This window comes from Phascolarctos cinereus, unplaced genomic scaffold (assembly GCF_003287225.1).
Source record: "Phascolarctos cinereus isolate Bilbo 61053 unplaced genomic scaffold, phaCin_HiC Scaffold_726;HRSCAF=1367, whole genome shotgun sequence".
NCBI classification, from domain to species: domain Eukaryota; kingdom Metazoa; phylum Chordata; class Mammalia; order Diprotodontia; family Phascolarctidae; genus Phascolarctos; species Phascolarctos cinereus.
In genome coordinates this window covers 54,471,802-54,494,545 of record NW_027556098.1, presented here as the reverse complement: position 1 = coordinate 54,494,545, position 22,744 = coordinate 54,471,802, and the positions used below count along the sequence as shown (strand labels likewise).

Sequence of the window (22,744 nt, the reverse complement as noted above, 5' to 3'; positions counted from 1 at the left end):
CCCTTTCCAGAACCCCTAATGGTTTTTAGTTTAAATTAAGAAGTCATTATTGTGGTGGTGTGGTAGGAATATGAAATAAAGTGGAAGAAAAGGCAAAAAAAAAAATTTAACTAGCTTACTTCAGGAAAAGAAATCATTTCTTCCCCAAGTGAATGATCACTTCCCACCACATGCCACGACAAGTTCTCTGAGCTAGAAGAGTACTACCAGGGTCAGTGATTTTTCCATGGAGATTTGCTTCCAAATTCACCTTTCCTATAAAGAAACACTCGGCCTTTATAGTCATTCCATCGCAAAGAAAGCCGAAAATGTTTTGGCTAATGTAATGCCAAGATCAACTACCACTGCCACCCACCCACCCACTCCCATACTGAAAGTGATAATACTAGGAAGCATCAACAAGAATAAATCAATACTCACAAAGGAAAACAATGATGAAACTACAAAATATGTCATCTGTAAATAAAGCCATTTGAAGAGACCAGCAAAAAGGGTGGAGCTGAAGAACCAATAGAGCTCACAATCCCTCCAACAAAAATTTAAGAGCACCAGACCAGGTAGTGATCACAGAAATCCAAGGAGAAACCACAGGAGGCCATTTTCCCAGGACAAGATCATAAAATCAACTCATAGGCAAGTGACCAGGGCAAGAACTATGAAACAGAGGTAGGCCAAAAGGATCCCAGATTCAACTCCCAAGTTTAGACCAGGGCTGGGACTGTAGCTTTGAAGCTCTGACATATGAATAGGATTCTGGTTTCAACTACCAGGCAAATGAAGACCAGGGGTAGGCTAGCAGCTTAGTAGTCAGAGCAGGATCTTGGATTCAACCATGGACACAGACCAGGAAGGGCTGGTAGCTGTCATATCTAAGAGCTGTATCTAGGACTCCGCTGGGGGTGAGTGACCAGGGCAGGGGTTGAGGGACCAAGGTGGGCCTACAGCTCTATCGCTCTAAATATAAAGATCCTACCAGCTAGTTAACAGGACCAGCAACTGTACCCTCAATTACCACCCAGGAGCAAGTCTGTAAATGTGTTGCCTAGAAACAAAACCAAAGTCTAGAGTCTAGAAAGCTCAGTCCAGCAAAGAAACAATCAGACTGCTTAAGGACTACTGGAAGTTTGCATCTCCTTGGACTGAGCCCCGTAATCCTTGAAGAACACAGCAGTCAGATAACCAGAGAACAAAGCAGAGGGACCCCAGAAAATACAGACTAGGACAACACAAGGCCCTGACATTTCCTCCAGAAGTGAGAGGAGTATGGCTGTCAAAAAAAGTCCAAATTCAGTAAATAAGGTTAGAAGAATTAGTATATCTACATTTACACGTGTATATACAAATGTTATCTCCACATACATACATATATGTGAAGAGCAACTGTTTAAAGTAATAGAAGTTTCTTTAGTTTGTTCAATATCAGTGTTTAATATTTAATAATCCTAGGTAGGGCTCCAAGCTAATTAATCAGAAGTGTTTCAATTTTAGTAATTAATAACAAAATATCTAAACATACCCTGGATAACCTTAGAACTCAAGATAGTGAGAATAAACATGGTAATGAATGAAACAGCAAGCTGAGAAGTGACCATCCCATATAGGCTAAAAATAAGTGTAGTCAACTCCTTATTCTGCCACATTGTAAACTAAACCTTATAGAGATCGCTAAACAATGATTTGAGATACCAAGCTGCTAATATCAAGCTAGCTTGATTCCCTAGATTCTAAGATCTGCCCCACAAGATTCCTGATTACATATGCTTTATCCCTGATACCATCTCCCCTGGGCATTCTGACATCAGACCCAAACCTTCTTTTCCTTTTTCCCCCTCTGCTTACCATCTAGGCTGTGTATGTAGATGTTTTAAATGGAATTATATATAAGCAAAGAGTGCATAATTTCAGAAATGATATCTAAGGGCATGGAAATCTGAAGTGCATATGAAAGAATTAATACATTCAGCTTTAGGACTCCATCCTAGGACTGAGCTCTGACTGGCGGGTATGTGTGAAATCTCATCTAAATCATTCTACATACAGTCATTCTAGAACCATGCTTCACATCCCATTCAGCCATTCACCAAGCTACCAGAACCTGCCCAGCAGAGATGCATTTTCCCATCTGCTACACATAGAAGGTCTACCTCCCAATGTGACTTCAAAATGAAGCTGCCTTTCTTTCCTTGAATATCTCCCTTCTGTCAACTTGGCATTGGCCAAGTTGGGCAGTTCGGATAAAGTTCATTCATCCATTCTACAAGTCCAGGCTTAATCCTGGTTAGGAGTGAGTTTTTGGTTTAACAAGCAATTCTTACAATATTTAAGCAATTTCCCTGATTCTTGACCAAGGAAGGAAGGGAAAAAGGAGATCTCTAAACAAACAAAATAATAAAATTTGTTTTATAATTTTTTTCTGTTACCTAGAAAAAAGAATAATTCAACACAATTTACTCCCTGGGTAGCAGCAATATCTTAACCCTTTCCCCATGCAAGTTGGGCTACTTTTTCCTTAAAAGGTATAAAGATATTCCTTAAGACTTGGTTGCCTCAGGGGACTAAAGACTCAAACTGCTGATATCAATTATTTACTGCTAGTGGCCCTGAGGGGCTGGGGAGGCCTTGAGATGCTTGCCTGGTGGACTGAGATGGGAGATTTGCTCAGCTAAATCAATTCAAAGGATTCTCAATGCCTATCCTTATTAATTATTCTCTGGATAAGGCTAAATAAATCTTCTTTTGTTGACTGCTGAATGACCCACTGGTGCCTCATTTTGTTCCAATATTACACCTAAACTACCAGGAGACTAGCCTGAGTCAAATCCAGAACCAAACACCCCCAAAGTTCACAAAATACACCCTTTTCACATATCCATCACACCTTAGTTTGGAAATAGAGGAAAATTAAGAGAAAGGAAAGTAAACATTTTAAAGGAAAATATTCAAATGTTCTTTACCTTTGGACTTCTTATTTTCACCAAACCATACAACGAGTTTTTATTGAAGTCAAAACGACTATAGAAATCCCTGGCAGCATCTGGACCTTGTGCCACCATAGCTGACATGAGGTTCAAGCAGGTTTGACTCATTCTACGTGCACAATAAAGGAAAATATAAAGTTAATTCAAAATAGCAGAAGTACACATGATCTTAGAGTGAAACCAACTTTTTTGAGTGCAAGGTCCATTAATATTGAAGCACTGTCAGCTAATCAGTCAGATAACAAGAATTTACCAAGCACCTACTATGTACCAGGAATTACGCTAAGTGCTGGGGATACGAAGAAAAGCAACATAGCAAAAAGAGCAAAATAGCAAAAAAAGCAAAACAGCAAAGGCAGAAAGTGGGATTTTAGCTGAAACCTGAAGGAGATAAGGATTGAGGAGGGAGAGAATTTCAGACATGGATGACAGCCAGTATCACGGATTACATGGAGGGGTGTGAGGTATAAGGAGACTGGAAATGTAGGAAAGGATCAAGTTATGAAGAGTTTTGAATGCCAGAGGATTTTATATTTGATTCTGGAGAAAAAGGAGAGTCATTGAAATTTATATGGTCAGACTTAAGCTTAAGGAAAATCACTTTGACAACAGAATGAAAGATGTACTGGAATGAAGAGATTTGAGGCAAGAAGACCAACCAGCAGGCCACTGCAATGGTCCAGACATGAAGTGATAAGGGCCTGAACCAGAGTGACAGCAGTGTCAGGGGGAGAGGTCCCCAAAGGAGAAATGGGGAAAAAGGGAGGAAGCCATTATGTGCTCAGAGAAGAAAGGGAAAGTGTACATGGAGAGAAGTAAAATGGTATAACTGAAAGATCATTGTATTTGGCATCTGCCTAGTTTTAAATACTGATTCAACTTACTAACTGTGTGACCTTGGGTAAGTCACTTCCCCTTCTCTGGGCCTAAATCTCCTCATCTATAAAATGATGTGGTTAGACCAGACCTCTAAGATTCCTTCTGGCTCTAAAATGCCTATAAATAGAAGTTCCTGCTTTTGGGGAAACTAAGGACAAAAGACATCAGATTATAATGATGTACTGCTTTGAGACTTCAAGAATGGGTATGTGCACCTAATGTAAATAATCATATGAGTTTATTTCTGCCTTTGGGAGATAAAAAGGAAAACTATCCCTTGATAGCATGCATTTCCATAAGAGGAAGATACTATGCTGTATAATGCTGTATGATGATAATTACATGACTAGTAGTGTAGGATCTTAACCTATTAGCGTGAGAAGGAACTTTAAAAATTATTTAGTCTAATACTCATTTTACAGATGAGGAAATAAAGGCCCAGAATGGCTAAAGGACTTGTTCAAGGTCAGAGAGAGCAATCAGGACAGCTGAAACTCAAAACTCAGATCTTCTAATTCCAAGTTCCATGTTCTTTCTACTCCCCTACAGCTCCAATCTTTAACTTTAAATGCTGTATACTATAGCTTTTTATTAAATGTTGGTCTACTTCAGTAATAATTTCACATATACATTTTTCCCCAACCAAGATATAAGCTTTTATTTGTTGTACCACCAAAGTACTTAACATAATGGCAGCAAATAATAGGGTCTGATAAGTATTTCTTGATTAACTGGAAAAGGAAAAAGGGGAAGGGAAAAATAGTATTAAAAATGACAAACAGATTTTACTAGGAAAGTCTGAAGGCAAAAAGTCTTCATTAACAGCAAAAACAAGTTAGAATAGTTCATATTGGTTCTGTTAACATATGGCCAATGACTTACTTGTAACTTGAAGCATTCAGTGATTCATAAATCAGCTTCATATGGCTATTCATAACTTTCTTCATGATGTTGGTTCCCACAACATGAAAATGAGAAAGATCACCTGCTGTTCGCAGTAATATGGCTTCTAAAGTTTTAAATATTAATATCCTCTGAAAAGATAAAATTAAGACTTTAATAAATTTCATCTTTTGCTTTCTGAACAAAAAAGACCCCATCCTGATTATAGCTCTCCTTTATTATCTTCTAATATCTTAATAGCTAAAGATTTTTACAAACACTCAAGATTTCAAATGGTTTACCAAGGATCCCCAAACCAAATTTTCAACTGTTTAGAATTCTGAAGAGACCAAAGTCAACTCCATTTATTTCTAAAACCTGTGAAATATTGCTGTTTTTTAAAATCTGTGTTCTCATCTTTAACTATCTTTTGTCTTCTGTATTTACAACTAGTAATATTCAAACCTATCTTTAGTAAAATGCTATCCCACTAAACTACATTAATACCAAAAAATTACTATTCATCACAAGAATTCTTTCAAAAGACATGAATATCCCTAAGACTTAAGCAACCAAAGGACATAAACAAATAGTTTTCAAAACAATTACAAACTATTAACAGCCATACAAAAGAGTGCTCCAAATCACTAATAATAAACAGATATTTAAATTAAAACTTTGAGGTTTTACTTCACACTTAGCAAACTGACAAAGATGACAAATAATAAAAAGAGTCAATGTTGAAGGGTCTACAGGAAGATGGGCAGAATGATACACTGCTGAATGTGCTATGAATTCATCCAACTATTCCAGAAAACAATAGTCAATTGTGCTAAAAAAAATGATAAAAATGTTCACAAGCTTTGGCCCAAAGATCCCACTCCTAGGCATATAGGAATAAAAGTCCCATGTAGACCAACATATTAATAACAGCATTTTTTTTGTCATAGCAAAGGACTAAAAACAAAGTGGGTGCCCATCTTTTGAAAAATGGGTAAATAAACCATGGTGTATAAGTATAACGGAATATTTCTATCCAATAAGAAACAACGAATATGAGGAATTCAGTGAAACACAGAAAGATTTATATGAACCAATGTAGGGTGAAGTAAGTACAACCATGGAAACAATATTGCACAATAACAACAACAATGTAAATAGAAAGAACTATAATATAAAAATGGCCTTTCTGTATTACAATGACCAAGAATGGTCCCAGAGAACAGATGAGAAAGTGTATTATCCTCCTTTCATCAAAGAGAGAGGGAACTGGGGTATGGAATGTTGCAGATGCTGTCACATGTTGTCAGCGTGTTGGTTGTTTTTGACTTTGTCATTGTTACTGGGTAAAGCCAGTTAGAAGGAGAAGGGGGAGTGGGGTATATCTGAAAATGGTTGTGATATAAAAGCAAAGGGCATCAACAAAACTTTTTAAACGTTATAAATAAAAAAGTATGGATCTAGAAACCACAAAGATAAAGATAAAAATCAATCTTACTAATGTACATGTAGATGCCATTTCTCATATATCAACACTGACGACAGGATAAGTCATTTTTCCTTTGTAATGAATGTTCAGGTGAAACTTACTTCATGTTCAGTTCTTTTCTCTCCACTTAAAAGTTGGAAAATTTCTGAACACTCAACAGAAATTTTTATATATCCTTCCACGACATCATATAGTCCAGTTTGTGGTAACATTCTGGCAACAGAGATAAAAGTTTCCAAAGCTGAAACAAAAGTTACACACAGGCATTAAAAGAAGTAACCTTTAACTCAGAAACATACTACTTACTATACAGCCTGATGCTTCTTACCTCACTACAGCTACTTTTGCCATGGGAACCACCATGGGGAAAAAAAATTAAGAGCTTTTGGGGAATCTGTGGCCTCAAAAGTAAAGGAAGAAAAGCATAAAAATTAGGGGACGTTTAGAGGTATTGACCAGGCAAGTTAGAAGTCTGAGAACGCTAGTGTTTTCTCCCATTTAACCTGAATTTTTCCCTTTCATTTTGTAACACTGTCTGAAATCCCGCCAATTAAGAAGTATGTGGATTAACAGGAATCTCCCCTTTGAAAATACAAACACTTAAGAGTAAGTCATTTAACTTCTCTGACCTCTGTTCACCTGTAAAAAGAAACTATACTACAGTAGTTGACTTTCTAAGGTGACTATAATTCTATGACCTAGTCATTCACACATTAGTGTGACTAAATCTACTCAGAGTGCTTTTCCCTGGCTGAGAAGTAAGGAGGGAATATAAATTCCATCTGGAAGCAAAGACAAGAAAGGCAGGTAATTCTGAATTATGAAGAGCTCTGAAGGATGAAAAAGGCCAGGAGGAGTACCAAAGCTGGGGTTTGGAAAAGCAGGAGACTATTGGGAACCTGGGGAATGGGGAATGATGATAATAAGAATAAGAATAATCAATATTTATAACATTTTAAGGTCAGGAAATCATTTCACATAGATTATCACACTTGATTTTCAAAACAACCTTTGAAGTAAGAACTATTATCATTCTCAATTTAAAGATGAAGAAATTGAGGCCAAGAGAGGTTAAGTGACTTACTCTAGGTCACAAAGCTAGTAAGTGTCTAAGACAAGATTTGAACTTGGGTTTTCCTGATTCCAAGTCCAGAATTCTATCTACTGTTCCATCTAGCTGTAAAAAAGGAGACTGATCAAGTTTACCATCAGCATCCTTGAATCTTAAAAATTTTGTTTGTTGGTGGAGTTGTGAACTGGTCCAACAATTCTAGAGAACAATTTGGAACTATGCCCAACGGGCTTTAAAATTGTGTATACTCTTTGACCCTGTAATACCTCTACTAAGTCTAGATTCCAAAGAGATCATTAAAAAGGGAAAAGGACATTTATGTACAAAAATATTTAAAGCAGTTCTTTTCACTGAGGGGATGCCCATCAACTGGGGAATGGCTGAACAAGTTGCTGTATATGATTGTGATGGAATACTATTGTGCTATAAGAAATGACAAGCAAGTTGGGTTCAGAAAAACCTGGGGAAACTTATATGAACTGACACAGAATAAAGTGAGCAGAACTAGGACAACATTGTGCACAGTAACAGCAATACTGTACAATGATCAACTACTCTGATCAAGTCAAAGACCCATACTGAAAAATGCTATCCACCTCCAGTGAGAGAACTGATAAACTCTGAATGCAGACTGAAGCATACTTTTAAAACTTTATTCACCTTCTCTTTGTGTTTTCTTTTGCAATATGGATAATACAGAAATATGTTTTGCATGACTTCACACGTATAAGCAATATATTGCATGCCTTCTCAAGGGGTGGGGAAGGGGAGGGAAAGAATTTGGAACTCAAAATTTCAAAAAATGAATATTAAAAAATTTTACATGTAACTGGAAAATACTTAACAAAATAAACAAAAATACATCTTTTTGGTCTAGGATTAACCCTATATCCAGGAAAGGGGGAGAAAAACTGTCTTCATCTTTTTCTATTCTTCAAGTCACTCCAACAAACATTTGTTAAGCACCTACTATACACAAGGTACTGTGTTTCTTACTGGAGATAAAAACAAAACAGTTCCTGCTCAGGAGGTTTAGAGTTTACTAGAAGATAGATACAACACAAACACTTGAAGAGTGGGAAGGCGTGTCAGTGAAGGCTCCTTAGAGGAGGCATCACCTAAGAGCGGCCTTCAAGGAAGATTAGGATTTCAAAAGGATTTCAAAGGCAAGATGAGAGCATATCCAGACAATGACAACAGCTTTTATTGGAGCACAGAAGTGAAAGATGAAAGGTCAAGTTCACGGGACAGACAGAGAACAAAGTCCAGTCACAACAGAAGTTATGATCCACAACTAAAGACTGCAGTGAAGACACTAAAGTTCTGACAGAAGAGAGTGAAGAGGAAGTAGAGCTACCAGACACAGGTAATTTTTTTTACAAGAAGTTGGAATAGTTCTTTCATTGGTATCACCTACATATTTCAATCAATCAGTAAACATTTATTAAGCACCTACTATGTGCCACAGAACTATGCTAAGTGCTGGGGACACAAAAAGAGGCAAAAGCCAAGTGCTGCCCTCAAAGGGATTACAATTTAACAATGCTGAATAGTATTCCCTCTACCAATGCAAGTTGCAACTTGTTTGCAACTAAAAATCTTAGAGACTGGCCCAGAGCATTGAGAGGACTTGATCAGGGTCACGTGGTCAGTAATTTTTAGAGGCAAAATTTGAATCCAGATCTTTGTGGGCCAACTCTCCATCCACTATACCACGTGGTCAGTAATTTTTAGAGGCAAAATTTGAATCCAGATCTTTGTGGGCCAACTCTCCATCCACTATACCACACTGACAATTAAAACAAATAATGGAAGATTTTCAAACACTACTAAGAAGATGCCATATGGTAGAGTGGAAAGGACACTGGACTTCGGTCAAGACATGGGTTCAGATCCTAGCTCTGCCACTTACATGCCACGTGATCTTGGGCAGGCACATCACCTCTGAGTCTCAAATTCATTATCTACTCTTCAATATAGGAAATAACACAGGCACTACCCAATTTGCAGTTACAGTATGTAAGCTCTTCAAGGGCAAGGGCTTTTGCCTTTTTATCTTTGTAGCCCTGGAACCTAGTACAGTGCCTGGCACACACTGAGTACTTAATAAAAGTTTCTGATTGACTGAATCATGTGAGATAATGCTTGTAGATAATTTTTTTCCTTTTTTTTTAGGTAATTGTTTTATAAGTGACTGGCACATAGTAAGTGCTTCATAAATGTTTCCTGACAGTTCCAAAATCATAAAGGGCTATATGAATTTCAGCTACTATTATAAATATAATTATTGTTGCTGTTATTGCCCATTTCACAGAATTATTTTGAAGTATTACATTATAATCTTCCCCTAACATACTATTCCAATGCCTTATCCTGGAATGGAAATGATCTTGGGATCTCAAAGGCTAAGCCAGTGGATTTTACTGAACAGCCAGATGGATTACTATCCTCTGGGCTGGAGGTCAGGAATACCTGAGTTCAAATCTAGCTACTGACTATCCAGGCAACCCATTTGCCTTAGCTTCCACAACTGTAAAATGGGGAGAATAATGGCACCTACCTCCAAAGGTTGCTATGAGGATAAAATGAGACAATATTTCTAAAGCACCTAACAGTGCCAGGAACATAGTAAGTTTTATAAAAATGCTGCTGCTGCTGCTGCTACTGCTATGGCTGCCACCACCACTACTACTACTACTACTACTACTACTACTACTACTACTACTACTACTACTACTACTACTACTACTACTACTACTACTACTATCAATATTCATTTAAACATTGGTATGTACTACCAAACTGGAAAGGAGTTAAGTAGGGGCCTAAAGACTACGTCTGTCATCCAAGAACCAGCTGAACTGTTTGGAGAAACTTATCATTAGGTTGACCATGGACCAAGGCAATTTTCAGCCACAGAAATTCTCAGTCTTTCTATTAAATCCACACAATGGGGTTGTTGTTTCCATTGATGGCCACTGTACAGCCACCAATGAAATCACAGATCTGTGAAGTATTGAAATTAGATCATAATACAAATACTAGACACTGTATAATCTTAAACATGTAAGTTATATAAATATAATGCTAAATATATTTAATATTTTATTTTAAAATTTATTTCTAAATGTAAATACCATAAAATATAAAATTCACATGTATTTGCTGCATTAATAACTGTGAACAGACTAGAAGTAAATACTTCCTAACATTCAGACCTGTTCAAAAACCAAACTGACTTGCCTTGTGACATAACATGGCTCATTTAAAGGTTTTACAAAACCCCTTCTCCAAAACATTTTGGAGTACACATAGTCCCCATTTTACAAATAAGGAAACAGGCTCAGAGAAATAAACTGACTTGGCCAGGATCAGAACGCTAGTAAGAATTCATCAAAATCTTAACCTAGATTCAGCATGTGAATTCCTTATGTGTGGTATAGTGAAAAGAGCACCAGATTTGAAGAGAAAAGCTGGGTTTGAATTATAGCTCTGACTTAACTCTGGGCCACCGCTGAGGGGATTTCTGTACAGAATGGGTTATGGGACCAGACAATCTCTAAGGTCTCCTCCAACTCTAATTTCTACGAATCTAGTTAAATAAACTACTCAGACAGAGGACTCCTGCTCTAAAATACTGGTCATAAAACTGAATGGCAAACTTTTTTTTTAACCATGTAAAGGTCCCATTAAATATATTTTAATGAAGATCTAGTTTTTGCTATAGTATTCTTATAAGTCACAAATATTAGTTGTCAAGTCAACAAGAACGTATCAAGCTCTTACTATGTGCAAGGCACAATGCTAAGCACTTGGGATACAAAGAAAGGCAAAAACATGCAAACAATTATGTACAAAAAAGAGATATACAGGATAAAGTGGAGATAGTCTCAGAGGGAAGGGACTAAGGTTAAGGAGGGCTGGGAAAGCCTTCTTGAAGAAGGTGGGACTTTAGAAGTGGCTCGAAGAAAACGAGAGAAGTCGGGAGGAGAGTTCAATGCACGCGGGAAATGCCCAGAGGCAGGAGATGGTCTGTCCAGCAAGGCCAGCGTCCCTGCTCTGCAACAGTGCATGGAGGGGGCTAACGTGTAAGAAGACTAGAAAGGTAGGAAGGGACCAGGTAATTTAAGGCCTTTGAATCTCGGAGGATTTCGTATTTGATCTTGGAGGTGACAGGGAGCCACTGGAGGTTACTGGACAAGCGGAGCGACAAGATCAGATCTGGGTTTTAGAAAGGTCGATTTGACAGCAGAGTGGAGGACGGACAGACCGATATGGAACCCTAAAACTGAAAGGGTCCTTGGTGAGGCTCTAACTGGACTCCCACAGATAAGGCTGCCGTGACCTCCAGAAGCGTCGGCGCAGCCCCCGGGACAACGTGGGAGCTTCGAGACGCTGAACACGGTCTTAGAACCACCTCAGGTGAGCCCAGGGCAGACGTCCCGTCAGCACCACGTGCCTGCGGGAGCCCCGCCCCTCGCCCGCCCTTTAACCCCTGACCCCGCAGCTCGGAATGCGTACCTGACACCACAGTTTGAGGGTCTTTGAGCTGAGCTTTAAACTGCTGCCCAGTGAAGTCTTCCCCGCGAGGCCTCTTCACAGGGCCGGACGAGGACGCCTGTCCCTGTTCTGTAAGGGCTTTCCTCTTTGGGTTTCCCATGGCCCGAGGGTCGGGACGAGCCCACGCGGATATCTTCGGAGGAGTCGGGCGCGGAGCGCGGACAGGGTGTGCTCGCCGGCTACACCACGTGGGGCGGAAGGAGGAGGCGATGGAGCGAGGCCGGAAGGAGCCGAGCTTGCCCCAAGCGGCGCTCCGCGGGCGCGCGAGCCCGGGGAGGCGGGGCTTCTGGTTACCGGAGGGCTTCTCTGCGAGCTGGGAATGCGCAGGCGCACAAAATGTTCCTGCGCTTGCCTCATAGGTCTGTGCACCTGGTCCTATGTAGGAACCTGCTGTCCTCTTAGCTGCTGAATTCGCAGGAAGCAGGTTGGAGCGCAGACCTGGAGGCCGGAAGATGTGAGTTCAAATGCAGACCCCATGTTGCTTACTAGCGGTATGACCTGGCCAAAGTCACTTACTCTCTGCCTACTTCATTTTCCTCATCTGTAAAATGGAGATAATAACAGCACCTACCTCTCAGGCTTGTAAGGATCAAGTGAGAACATGTTTGCAAAGCTCTCTGCAAAGTTTAAAGCACCATATAAAGGCTTATTAGTATTATTAATTATTATTACCTGTTGTGTGACATTAGGTAAGACTATTAGGCTACATAGAGTGTAAATTGTAGGTTTTTGGAAGTTGGTATTTTGGTCTGCTGGTCCTGATCAGATAACTTCCAGAAATAGTTTGTGCTTTACTTCGCTTTCCAGCAACGAGCAAGAATTTAGTTATTTGTTTGTTTATGGTGGGAGCATGGAATACATAAATATTGAATCCATTGCTTTGGAAAAAGACTCTAGATCTCCTTCAAGACTCAGCTTAAATCCCCACCTTCAGTAAGCCTTTCCTGGTCTATGTTCCTTCTCTCCATCCCATACCATTAAATTCCCTTTACATTAAATATATGTTTATAAAACTAGTTTTAGGAGTATCTTTTGTTTTTACATTGCATACATTTATCCCAGAATTCTTCCCCTCAACCCTTCCCTGCCATCCCATATAACAAATAATAAGAAAAAAGAAAAGCAGCAAAACCCAACAATGCATCAAAAAAAAAATCTAAAAGTACATATAATATTGTACTTTACAATATTCAAAGAAGTGTCAGGAGTTTTTTCATATATTTCTTTGGGGACATCCTTGTCCTTCGTAATTTTGGAACATTCACTCTCCAATTTTTTTTTTGATGTTTCTATTTATGTTATTTATAGTCATTGTGTATATTGTTTTCTTGGCTCTGCTTACTTAGCATCGGTTCAGGTAATTCTCCATGCTTCTCTGTACTCATCATATTTATTGTTTCTTACAGCACAGTAATATCCCATTACATTCATTTATGTATATTACATTCATATACCACAATTTTAGTCATTGAATCAATGGACCTCTACCTCCTTTCCAGTTCTTTGCTACCACAAAAGGTGCTGCTACAAATATTTTGGTATGCATGGAGATTTTTTTTTTCAATACCTCTTTAGGGTATATATCCAGGTTGCACAATATATATCTTGTATGTGCACTCTTGTTTACATGTAGTCTCTCCCATAGGAATTGGAGTTCCTTAAGGCAGTGACCTTGTGTTTTCCTCTTTGTATGCTCAATGCCTAGTATACAGCCTGGCACATAATAAGTATTTGACAAATGTTTGTTGATTGATTGATTGACAGACACACACCTTTCCTTCCACCCTGTCTTCCTTTTATTGTTGTGAAGGTAAAATATAATGTAAAAATGCATTACAAAGCATAGAATTTGAGATATATCATGAATCCAGGATGTCTCAAAAATCTCGGTAGATTTAATTGAAAGGACTTGAAAGGAAATGCTGTCCACCTCCAGAGAGAGAACAGATGAACTCTACATGCAGGAGGAAGCATATTTTCTTCCACTTTTTTTTTGCTCCCTCCCCCCCAACATGGCTAATGTGGAAATATGTTTTGCATGACTTCATATGTACAATGAGTATTGTATTTCTTGCCTTCTCATTGGGGATGGGGGAGCAGCTACAGGCAGAAGAGAAAGACTCAGAACTGAAAATATATATTTTTAAAGTTTCAGTGAATTTAAGTTTTGATACCTTATTTTCTAATACCCTATGTGTATAGTCAGCATGTTATTAAAGATACTGTTGGTGTTCAGTCGTTCAGTTGTGTCCAACTTTTTGGGACCCCATGGACCATAGCACACCAGGCCCTTTTGTCCTCCACTTTCTCCTGAAGTCTGTCCAAGCTCATGTTCATTGCTTCCATGACTATCTATCCATCTCCTCTTCTGCTGTCTCCTTCTGCCTTCAATCTTTCCCAACATCAGGTTCTTTTCCAATGAGTCCTGTCTTCTCATTATGTTGCCAAAATATTTAAGCTTCAGCTTCAGCATTTGACTTTCCAATGACTGAATTCATTTCTTTTAAGTATTGACTGATTTAATCTTCTTGCTATCCAAGAGACTCTCAACAGTCTTTTCCAGCACTACAAATCAAAGGTTGTCAATCAACTTTTCTCACAATCCAACTCTCACACAGTTATATATTACTCCTGGAAAAAGCATGACTTTGATTACATGAACCTTTGCCAGCAAGGTGATACCTGCTTATTAATGTGCTGTCCAGATTTGCCATAGCTTCCCTTCCAAGGAGCAAGTGTCTTTTAATTTAAATATTCACCATCTGCAGTGATCTTTGAGCCCAAGACTAAAATCTGACACTGCTTCCCTTTCTTCTCCCTCTATTTGCCAGAAAGTGATGGGACCAGTTGCCATCTTAGTTGTTTTGATGTTGAGCTTCAAGTCAGCTTTGACACTGCCTATTTCACCCTCAAGAGGCTTCTTTTGTTTTGTTTTTAGGCAATTGGGGTTAAGTGACTTGCTCAGGGTCACACAGCTAGTAAGTGTCAAGTGTTTGGTCTGAGGCTGGATTTGAACTCAGGTGTTCCTGACTTCAGGGCTGGTGCTTTACCCACTGCTCCACCTAGCTGTCCCCTAAGAGGCTTCTTAATTCTTCTTCACTTTCTGCCATCAGAGTGATATCAACTTCATATCCGAGATTGTTGCTGTTTCACCCTGCAGCCAGAAAAACTTGGGTTCAAATATTCACTCCTTTGACATTTACTAGCTGTATGACCCTAGACACTGCCTAGGCACTATGTAACCCAAGTTAACTGCCCAGGATTTAGTAGATAAGTCATAAACAGGATGCCATCTGCATTAGTGAAATTATTCCCTATCCTAACAAAATCACAGTAAACCTTTGAATAGTCATGTTTTTTATATATGTATAATGTTGTTGCTAGGTTAGCATTTGATATATCTATCATTACTTTGTAAAAATATTTTAATAAATATTTTAGTGCTAAGCATGATGTCACACCCCTGTAATCTTTGCTGTTGGGGAGGCTGAGGCTGGTGGATAGCTTGAGTTGGGAGTTCTGAGCTGCAGTACTAGGGCCAAAGCCAGGTGGGTGTCCACACTTAAGTATGACAATAACATTATGGGCCTTCCAGAAGCAAGAGGCCACCAAGCTGCCCAATGAGAGGCAAACCAGCCCAGTTCTGAAATGGAACAAATCAAAGCTTCTCTACAGATCAGCAGTAGGGTCAGCCTGAGAGTAACCACTAGATTTCCAGCCTGAGTGAGAGAGGGAAAGACCTGAGGGAAAAAGAAAGGAAGGAAGAGAGAGAAGGAATAGTGGATAAAGCCCTGGACCTGGAATCAGGAAGACTTAAGGTCATATCCAGGCTCAGACATTTAATAGCTGTGTGACCTTGGGCAAGTCACTTAACCTCTGTCAGCCTCCGTTTCTTTACCTGTAAAATAAGGATAATAACAGCACCCAACTCCCAGGTTGTTGTGAAGATAAAATGAGATATTTGTAAAGTGCTTTGCAGACCTTAATATGCCAGATAGATATTAACTCTTATTAAATAAAAGATATCTTAATGAATTATAACTTATTAGATAAGAAATTAATACTATCTGGAAATCTGTGATACCACCAAGTTAAATTTCTTCTTTTATTAATTTGAGTGCTTATATGCTGGATAGCATTATGTGTTAAGAATTTGTTTAAAATGGATTTTGGTATAGAAAGAGGTAGATGGGTCAGTAATAAATGGTAGAGGAAAGAAGATGGGCTGCTCATCTCTTACTTTGCTTCTGATTTCTCTCTCAAGAGAATGACTTTGGACTGGAACAACAGAACAAAAATGGCCAAAAGGGAATTGAAACCAAAGATAAATAGGGAGATACTAAAAGCACCTGACTGCTCCTACTGAGTTCTAGTAACCAGACCCAAATGAACTACATCTCAGAGTACTGAAAGAAGTGCCTGATGTAGTTAGTGAGGCTCTATTTCTGGTTGAGGGCCCTAGGAATCCATGCTTGGCTAGGCTCCAAGCTTTTTTTTTATTAACATTTTTATCAATGAATCAGATTCACAGATGACACAAAGCCAGTTTGGATAGCTAATGTGTGTACAGATTTAGGATCCAAAAATGTCTCCACAGGCTAGAACACTGGGCTGAAAGTTTTGGGTTCTTTTTGGCTGAGTCTAATAAAATGAAACTTAATAGGGATAAATGTAAAGTCTTAGACTTGGGTTTTAAAAAATCAACTGAAATACTACATGAGGAAGTGTGGTTAGACAGTAGCCATCTGAAAATGCTCTAGGGTTTTTATTGGCTATAAGCTAAATAGGAACAAAAAAAGTACCAGCAGTCAAACAGGGCAGTCTAAGGCTGCAGATATAAGTCCAAGACCATGTAAGTGCTTGTCCTGTGTGCTGTCTTGACCAGACCACACCTGAAATGTTGTATTCAGACCTCAGCACTACATTTTAGGAACGCTATTGATACGTTGGAGGGCGTCCAGACCAGGAAAAGTTGGATGGTAAAAGCAGTTGAGATAATATTCCATGAGAACCAGCTTAAGGATTTGGAAATGTTTGGTCTGGGGGAGAAAAGACTTATGGGAGACATGATATCTATCTTCAACTGTATCCAAAACCTTGTTACAGGAGAAGGATCAGACTTGTTCCCCTTGATCCTGGAGAGAAGAAATAGGAGCAATGGGTAGAAACACCAAAGAGCCAGATTTGAACATAATGTAAGGGGAAGCTGCCTAATGCGTGAATGAATGAAGCATTTATTACATGCTTTCCATGTACAAAGTGCTGCACTAAAATGCAGGGATGAAAAGTAAGCCAGTCTGCTCTCAAGGAGCTCACATTCTAATGGGGAAGAAAATACATACTGCAAAGTTTTAGCTGCAAATCAGATAGAAAGGTCTCATGGCTCTTTGGGTTCAGCATCAAAGCAGTTGGGAATGCCTCTATTTTAATGTCATTTCCACTGATAAAAATCAATTCATTTTATCATATTGAACTATTTGACAGTACCAAGGACATTGGTGACACGAACTTTCTTTTGGGAGGCTTCAAAAGCTGTGTCTGTAGCACCCGCAGGAGCAATTGCCAGGCTACCTCTCCACAGAGGTTGCTTCCAAGAATGATGTCTGGAAACTTTGCTATTCAAAGACTCTTGGGTTTGAGGTCTTGACTTGGGCTGTCTCCATCAGAGCCTGAGCAGGGACGATAGTCAATATGGTGGTAGTGGGTTAGTTTAACTTGCCTAGCACACGCTGCCTCCTGTCTCTCCCTTGGCATGCCTTGCTGCTTCAGCTAGACTGACTTGCCTGCCCAATGGGTGATAGTTGGTTGGCACTACTTGGAATGACTAGCCCCCTTCTCCACAGAAGCTACCTCTCTGGATGATGTCTGTGAGGGCTCGGGCTGGGCTGGAAGCAGGAGCAGTGGTCTGAGGGGTACTGCCATTCCCAGGGTTCCTGTGTCTGTCTGTTGGTGGCTGTTGGTCAGTACTTGGTGGCCCTCACAATTACAGCTATCCAAAAGTGTAATAGGCTGCCTCTTGACTTAGTAGGTTTCCCCCTCATTAGAGGTTTTCAAGCAAAACTTGGATGACCATTGGTTAGTTATGGTGTCCAGGCACAAGTCGAAATAGGTGGCCTGTGAGTTCTCTTTCAAATGTGAGATTCTATGAAATAAGGAAAATATATCCAGCAGCAATGAGAAGGATAGTTTAGAAGAGGAGAGAATGAAGATAAAAAGACCTAAGGCTATTGCAATATTCAAGCAATGGTAATGAGGGCCTGTAGTAGGATAGTGACAGTGAGTATAGAAAGGGGACGGTGGATGTGAGTGCTGTTTCAAAGGTAACATTGACTTGATGCCTGATTCGATATGAGAGGCAAGAGTATGAAGAATTAAAAATAATGCCAAGATTTCAAATATGGGAGACCAGGGGACTGGTGGACAGAAGCAGTTAAGTCAGGAGAAAAAGGAGGTTTGGGGGGAAAAGATAATTGCCAGTTTGCAAAGGAAGAAATTCAAGCTATCAACAGCCATATGAAAAGGTCCCAAATCCTTAATAATAAGGGAAATACAGATTCAACCAACTCAGTGGTTCCAGCCACCAACTTGAATTGAAGTGCTAAATTTGGCAATTGAATTGGCAAAAATTCAAAAAGGAATGAGTGAAAATAGGCACATTAATGCACTGTTGGTAGAGCTAATAATGTTGAACGTGACGTTGGGAAAAACTGTGGAGTTGTGAAGTGGTCTAGCCGTTCTGGAAAGCAATTTAGAACTATGCCAAAAAAATCACTAAATTTTGCATACTCATAAGTGGCACTTATTCTAGTACTAGAAGGCTTCTTCCCCAAAAGAGTTCAAAGAAAGAAGAAAAGGCCAATTTGGATAAAAATATTTTTAGCATCTCTTTTTGTAGTGACAAAGAACTAGAAGCTTAAGGGAGTTGCCCATCATTTGAGTAATGGCTGAACAAATTATGGTACATAAAGGAATGGAATATCATTATACCGCAAGAAGTAACTAAATCAATGGTTTCAGAAAAAAACTGGGAAGACTTGTATGAACTGATGAAGACTGAAAAACAGGAGAACAATTTATATGATAATAAAAACATTGTAAAAACAAATAACTGAAAAACTTGAGAATTCTGATCAATACAATGACCAACTCCAATTCTAGAGGATTGATAATAAAGAATGCTACCCAACCACCTCCTCACAGAGAAGCAATGAACTCAAAATGTAGACTGAGGCATACATTTCTGGACATGGCCAATGTGGGGATTTATTTTGCTTGGGGGAGAGACAAGGTAGAAAAAAATGCTAATTCCAGAGAGAGAGAGACAGAGAGACAGAAGAGAGAGAGAGAGAGAGAAGAAAAATTTTGAAAAAAAAAAAGATAATTGTCAGCTTTTCATTTTGACATGTGTTGGATAGAACTGGCCAAAAGTAGTTTCTGGAACATAATAGTAGGTTCACTTATTTTTGTTCTTTTCCATTTAAAAAGACATAGCATAATTATGCTACTAAAAATTACATTTTATAACTACCCTATTTCTAGGCAATGGAAGCATATAAGAGGAGAAATGCATCCAGAAACCATATCAAACTCATCTGAGAGTGTCTTTTTTTTTTAACTAAGCCTATGATTTCACTGCACTAGGAAATTTTCTCTACCAATGTAGAATAGCACCTACCCTGCAATTTATAGCCTTAGAAGCTGACATATTAAGTGTTCACACAGTCAATGTGTTTCAGAGTTGGAACTTGAACCCAAGTCTTCCTGACTCTGAAGCCAGCCCTCTATCCATGACATCATGCCTTAATAAGGTATTTCATAACAAGGAAGGAATCCATTCTGTAGAATGAAGTGAGCTGTGATTTTATCTTATAATATTTCATCTTAAGTAATTGAATCTCCCTGACGCCCTCACTGCAATCCTTTTATTATTCTTTCATTGACTCTTTACCACACAGTCTATATGAAGTGTTCCAAAACTTCTCTTAAGCCCTCCAATACCAACCCACCTCTTACTAGATGACCTTGCTACTTTATGAAAAAATCAAGGCTATCGATCATGATCTCCCTCATCTCCCCTATGCCACACTTCAGTCTTTTTCTAAATCTTTACCTGACTTCTCTTTCTTTACTCCAGGCTCAGGGGGTGATCTGATCCTTTTTTTGTTCAAAAGACCGACTGCTATTTTTGAATGGTCCAATTCCATTCTAGGATTTCTAACAGTTTTTCCAATTGACAATTCCTTCTTGATCATAAGATTAATCTCTCCCTATCAACTTGCTACTTTCATGTTGCTTAAAAACATTCTCAGGTGTCTTTCATCCTTAAAAAACCTTCATTAGATCCTGTTATTCTGCCCACTCCCCACCCCCCAAGCTATCCTCCCTTTTACTGCCAAACTCCTACTTTCTATCTCTGCTCATTCATCATCACCTACTCATTTCTCAGCTGCTTGCAGTCTGGCTTCTGACCCTCCCTATTTACCTTCTCAGGTTCATCAAGGATCTCTGTGCAGTGGGTATAATCAGGGGACCCCTCCCCCATCACTTCTGGCTAGTGCACATCCCGTAGAGCATGCCTAGAGCTGTGTCCCTTCTAATGCCACATGTGCTGTCCTTGGAACTGGCTCCCTTCTGATGGTGAATTATTTCTTCCCCTTTCTGGGAGAGCCTTTTAACAAAAGACATGTGCAGTTAGAGGTTTCTAGATGGGTTCCATGTGTAGAAATTCCTACTTCCAGAATGTGTCAAAGCTGCATCAGAGAGGCCCAGAAGTGATCTGTGTTGTTACATATGCTAAACCTGATTGTGTTTAGTTGATGCTTATCCTCTTTGTTTCCCTTTACTGCTGTCTATCCTGTAGACCACAATATTTGTAAATTATATACCATAATTATGCTATATCTTTTAAAATGGAAGAGAACAATAAATGAACCTACTATTATGTTCCAGAAACTACCTTTGGCCAGTTCTATCCAACACATGTCAAAATGAAAAGTTGACAGTTATCTTTTGTCAGACAGCTGAGCCAGGAAGAGCCACCTAATCAGCAGACTTTAAAAGGAGTGATTCTGCCCTCTGCTTCTCTCTTCTTTTTCTCTTCTCATTGTGTGACTTAGGAACTTTTTCTCTCTGATACTTCCAGCAAGGGGGCTACAGGAATGGATTTCATTTTCCCATTTCTCACTGCAGGCAATTATGGTGATTTCAAACACATGCTGTCTAAGTGAACCTAAGTTAGAATCAATGCCCACCCTTTCTCTTCAGGTGTGTGTGTTTCTTTACCTGAACTAGGTTCCTGAGCAGTGATCCCAACAGACTTTTTGAGAGTAATTATCTAGAAAGTACCTTGACTCCTTTGTTATATTTTGATAGGTGCCCCTGCTACTTCAGGGCTCAGAAGAAAAAAATGACAACCTACAGGATGAGCCCAACCACTGGTCTGGCTAACCAGAGCCGTTCAGATAATGCAGAGCTGAGTGGAAGATGAAATAAATGCCTCTTCAGCACCATTGCAAAATGTCTTGTGTTTTGCTTGCAGCATTGACGTTTTAGGCATCAGCCTACCAGGAGAGTATACTATGGCATTACAAGTTACTGCTTCATGTTTAAGTCTCTGTCAATACATGCTTGTGAGTCTTTTGCATTTCTTTTGTTCGAAGGAAATAAATAGCTGTCCTCGATCTGACCTATTTAGTATACTATGCTCCCCTTTTTAGGAGACCAGACATAAGCCAAACTAAAGCTTTAAGTGATTTTTTCCCCTGGGCTCTGAGCTGGGGGAAAGAAATAGAAAATGAAATTTAAATAAGAAAAAGAAATAAAAAATGAGAGCAAAAGAGCATGACCTCTTTCTTCAGAATCTAGGCATCTCCAAGAACTAACCCAATCTGTACTCACGGGTCCAGTACCAGCAGTTCATTTAAAGTAGAGGTTCTTGACTGTGAGCTTTTCTAAAAAATGTATTTTGATGACTGTATTTTAATATAATTTATTTCCTTTGTAATCCAATTTATTTTATTTTATACATTTAAAAACATTCTGAGATGGGGTCCATAGATTGCCAAAGAGCCATATGACACAAAAAATATCAGGAACCATAGGAACAAGCAAGCGCTCAGCTCCCCTAGGCCCAGAAGTGATCTGTGTTGTTACATATGCTAAACCTGATTGTGTTTAGTTGATGCTTATCCTCTTTGTTTCCCTTTACTACTGTCTATCCTGTAAACCACAATATTTGTAAAGTACTTAGTATAGTACCTGGCACATAGTAGGCTCTACATAAAGGCTTATTCACTTCACCTTCTCTTCTTTTTCCTTCCATGACAATGGCTCTTTTATCACCTATAGGAGCACTCCTTCTTTATCCCTTTTACCGGATCATCATTTATTAGGATCCTCTAAATGTGGGTACCTGGGCAAAGCTCTGTCCCAGGCCCTCTTATCTTCTCTCTTCATCTGCTCCCATGAGCTTAATGACCATCTCTATGCATATGACTGAAATCTAATTATCCAGCCCTAATTTTTCTCTTGAACCATAGTTCCACATTTCCATCTTTCTGCTGTATATCTCTGCCTGGATGTCCTGTCAGCATTTGAAAATTAGCATATCCAAAACTGAAATCATCTTCTTCCCTATACCTGTCCCTCTTTTAAATTTTGCTGTTTCTATTTAAGAGCACTACCATCCTTCCAGTTACTATACACCTTAATTCTTCTCCCTCAATGCCTATGTCTCACAAATTGACAATTCCAATTGCTTTGGCAATAGCTGTCCCACTCATCCACTTCTGTCCACTTAACATAGTTACTACTTGAATTCAGGCCCTTGGTTTGGAACTACTGCAGTATACTCCCAAATGATCTTCCTCCTTCCTGTCTCTCCAC

General features: G+C 39.1%; 1 protein-coding gene and 1 long non-coding RNA gene across 2 annotated transcripts in view; one reads left to right on the top strand and one right to left on the bottom strand.

Annotated features, from left to right (window-relative positions):
* Positions 1-12,060, bottom strand: part of URB1 (URB1 ribosome biogenesis factor) — a 91,860-nt gene extending 79,800 nt beyond the window's left edge. The window contains 4 exon segments of the mRNA XM_078146568.1: positions 2,955-3,087; positions 4,740-4,891; positions 6,330-6,469; positions 11,822-12,060. Of these exon segments, the coding sequence (XP_078002694.1) occupies positions 2,955-3,087; positions 4,740-4,891; positions 6,330-6,469; positions 11,822-11,960 (564 nt within the window). The 5' untranslated portion in view covers positions 11,961-12,060.
* Positions 12,061-12,126: 66 nt separating this feature from the next.
* Positions 12,127-21,369, top strand: LOC110214801 (uncharacterized). The gene is made up of 2 exons (XR_002326373.2): positions 12,127-12,314; positions 21,233-21,369. It is a non-coding gene; the product is annotated as an uncharacterized LOC110214801 (long non-coding RNA).
* Positions 21,370-22,744: the final 1,375 nt, after the last annotated feature.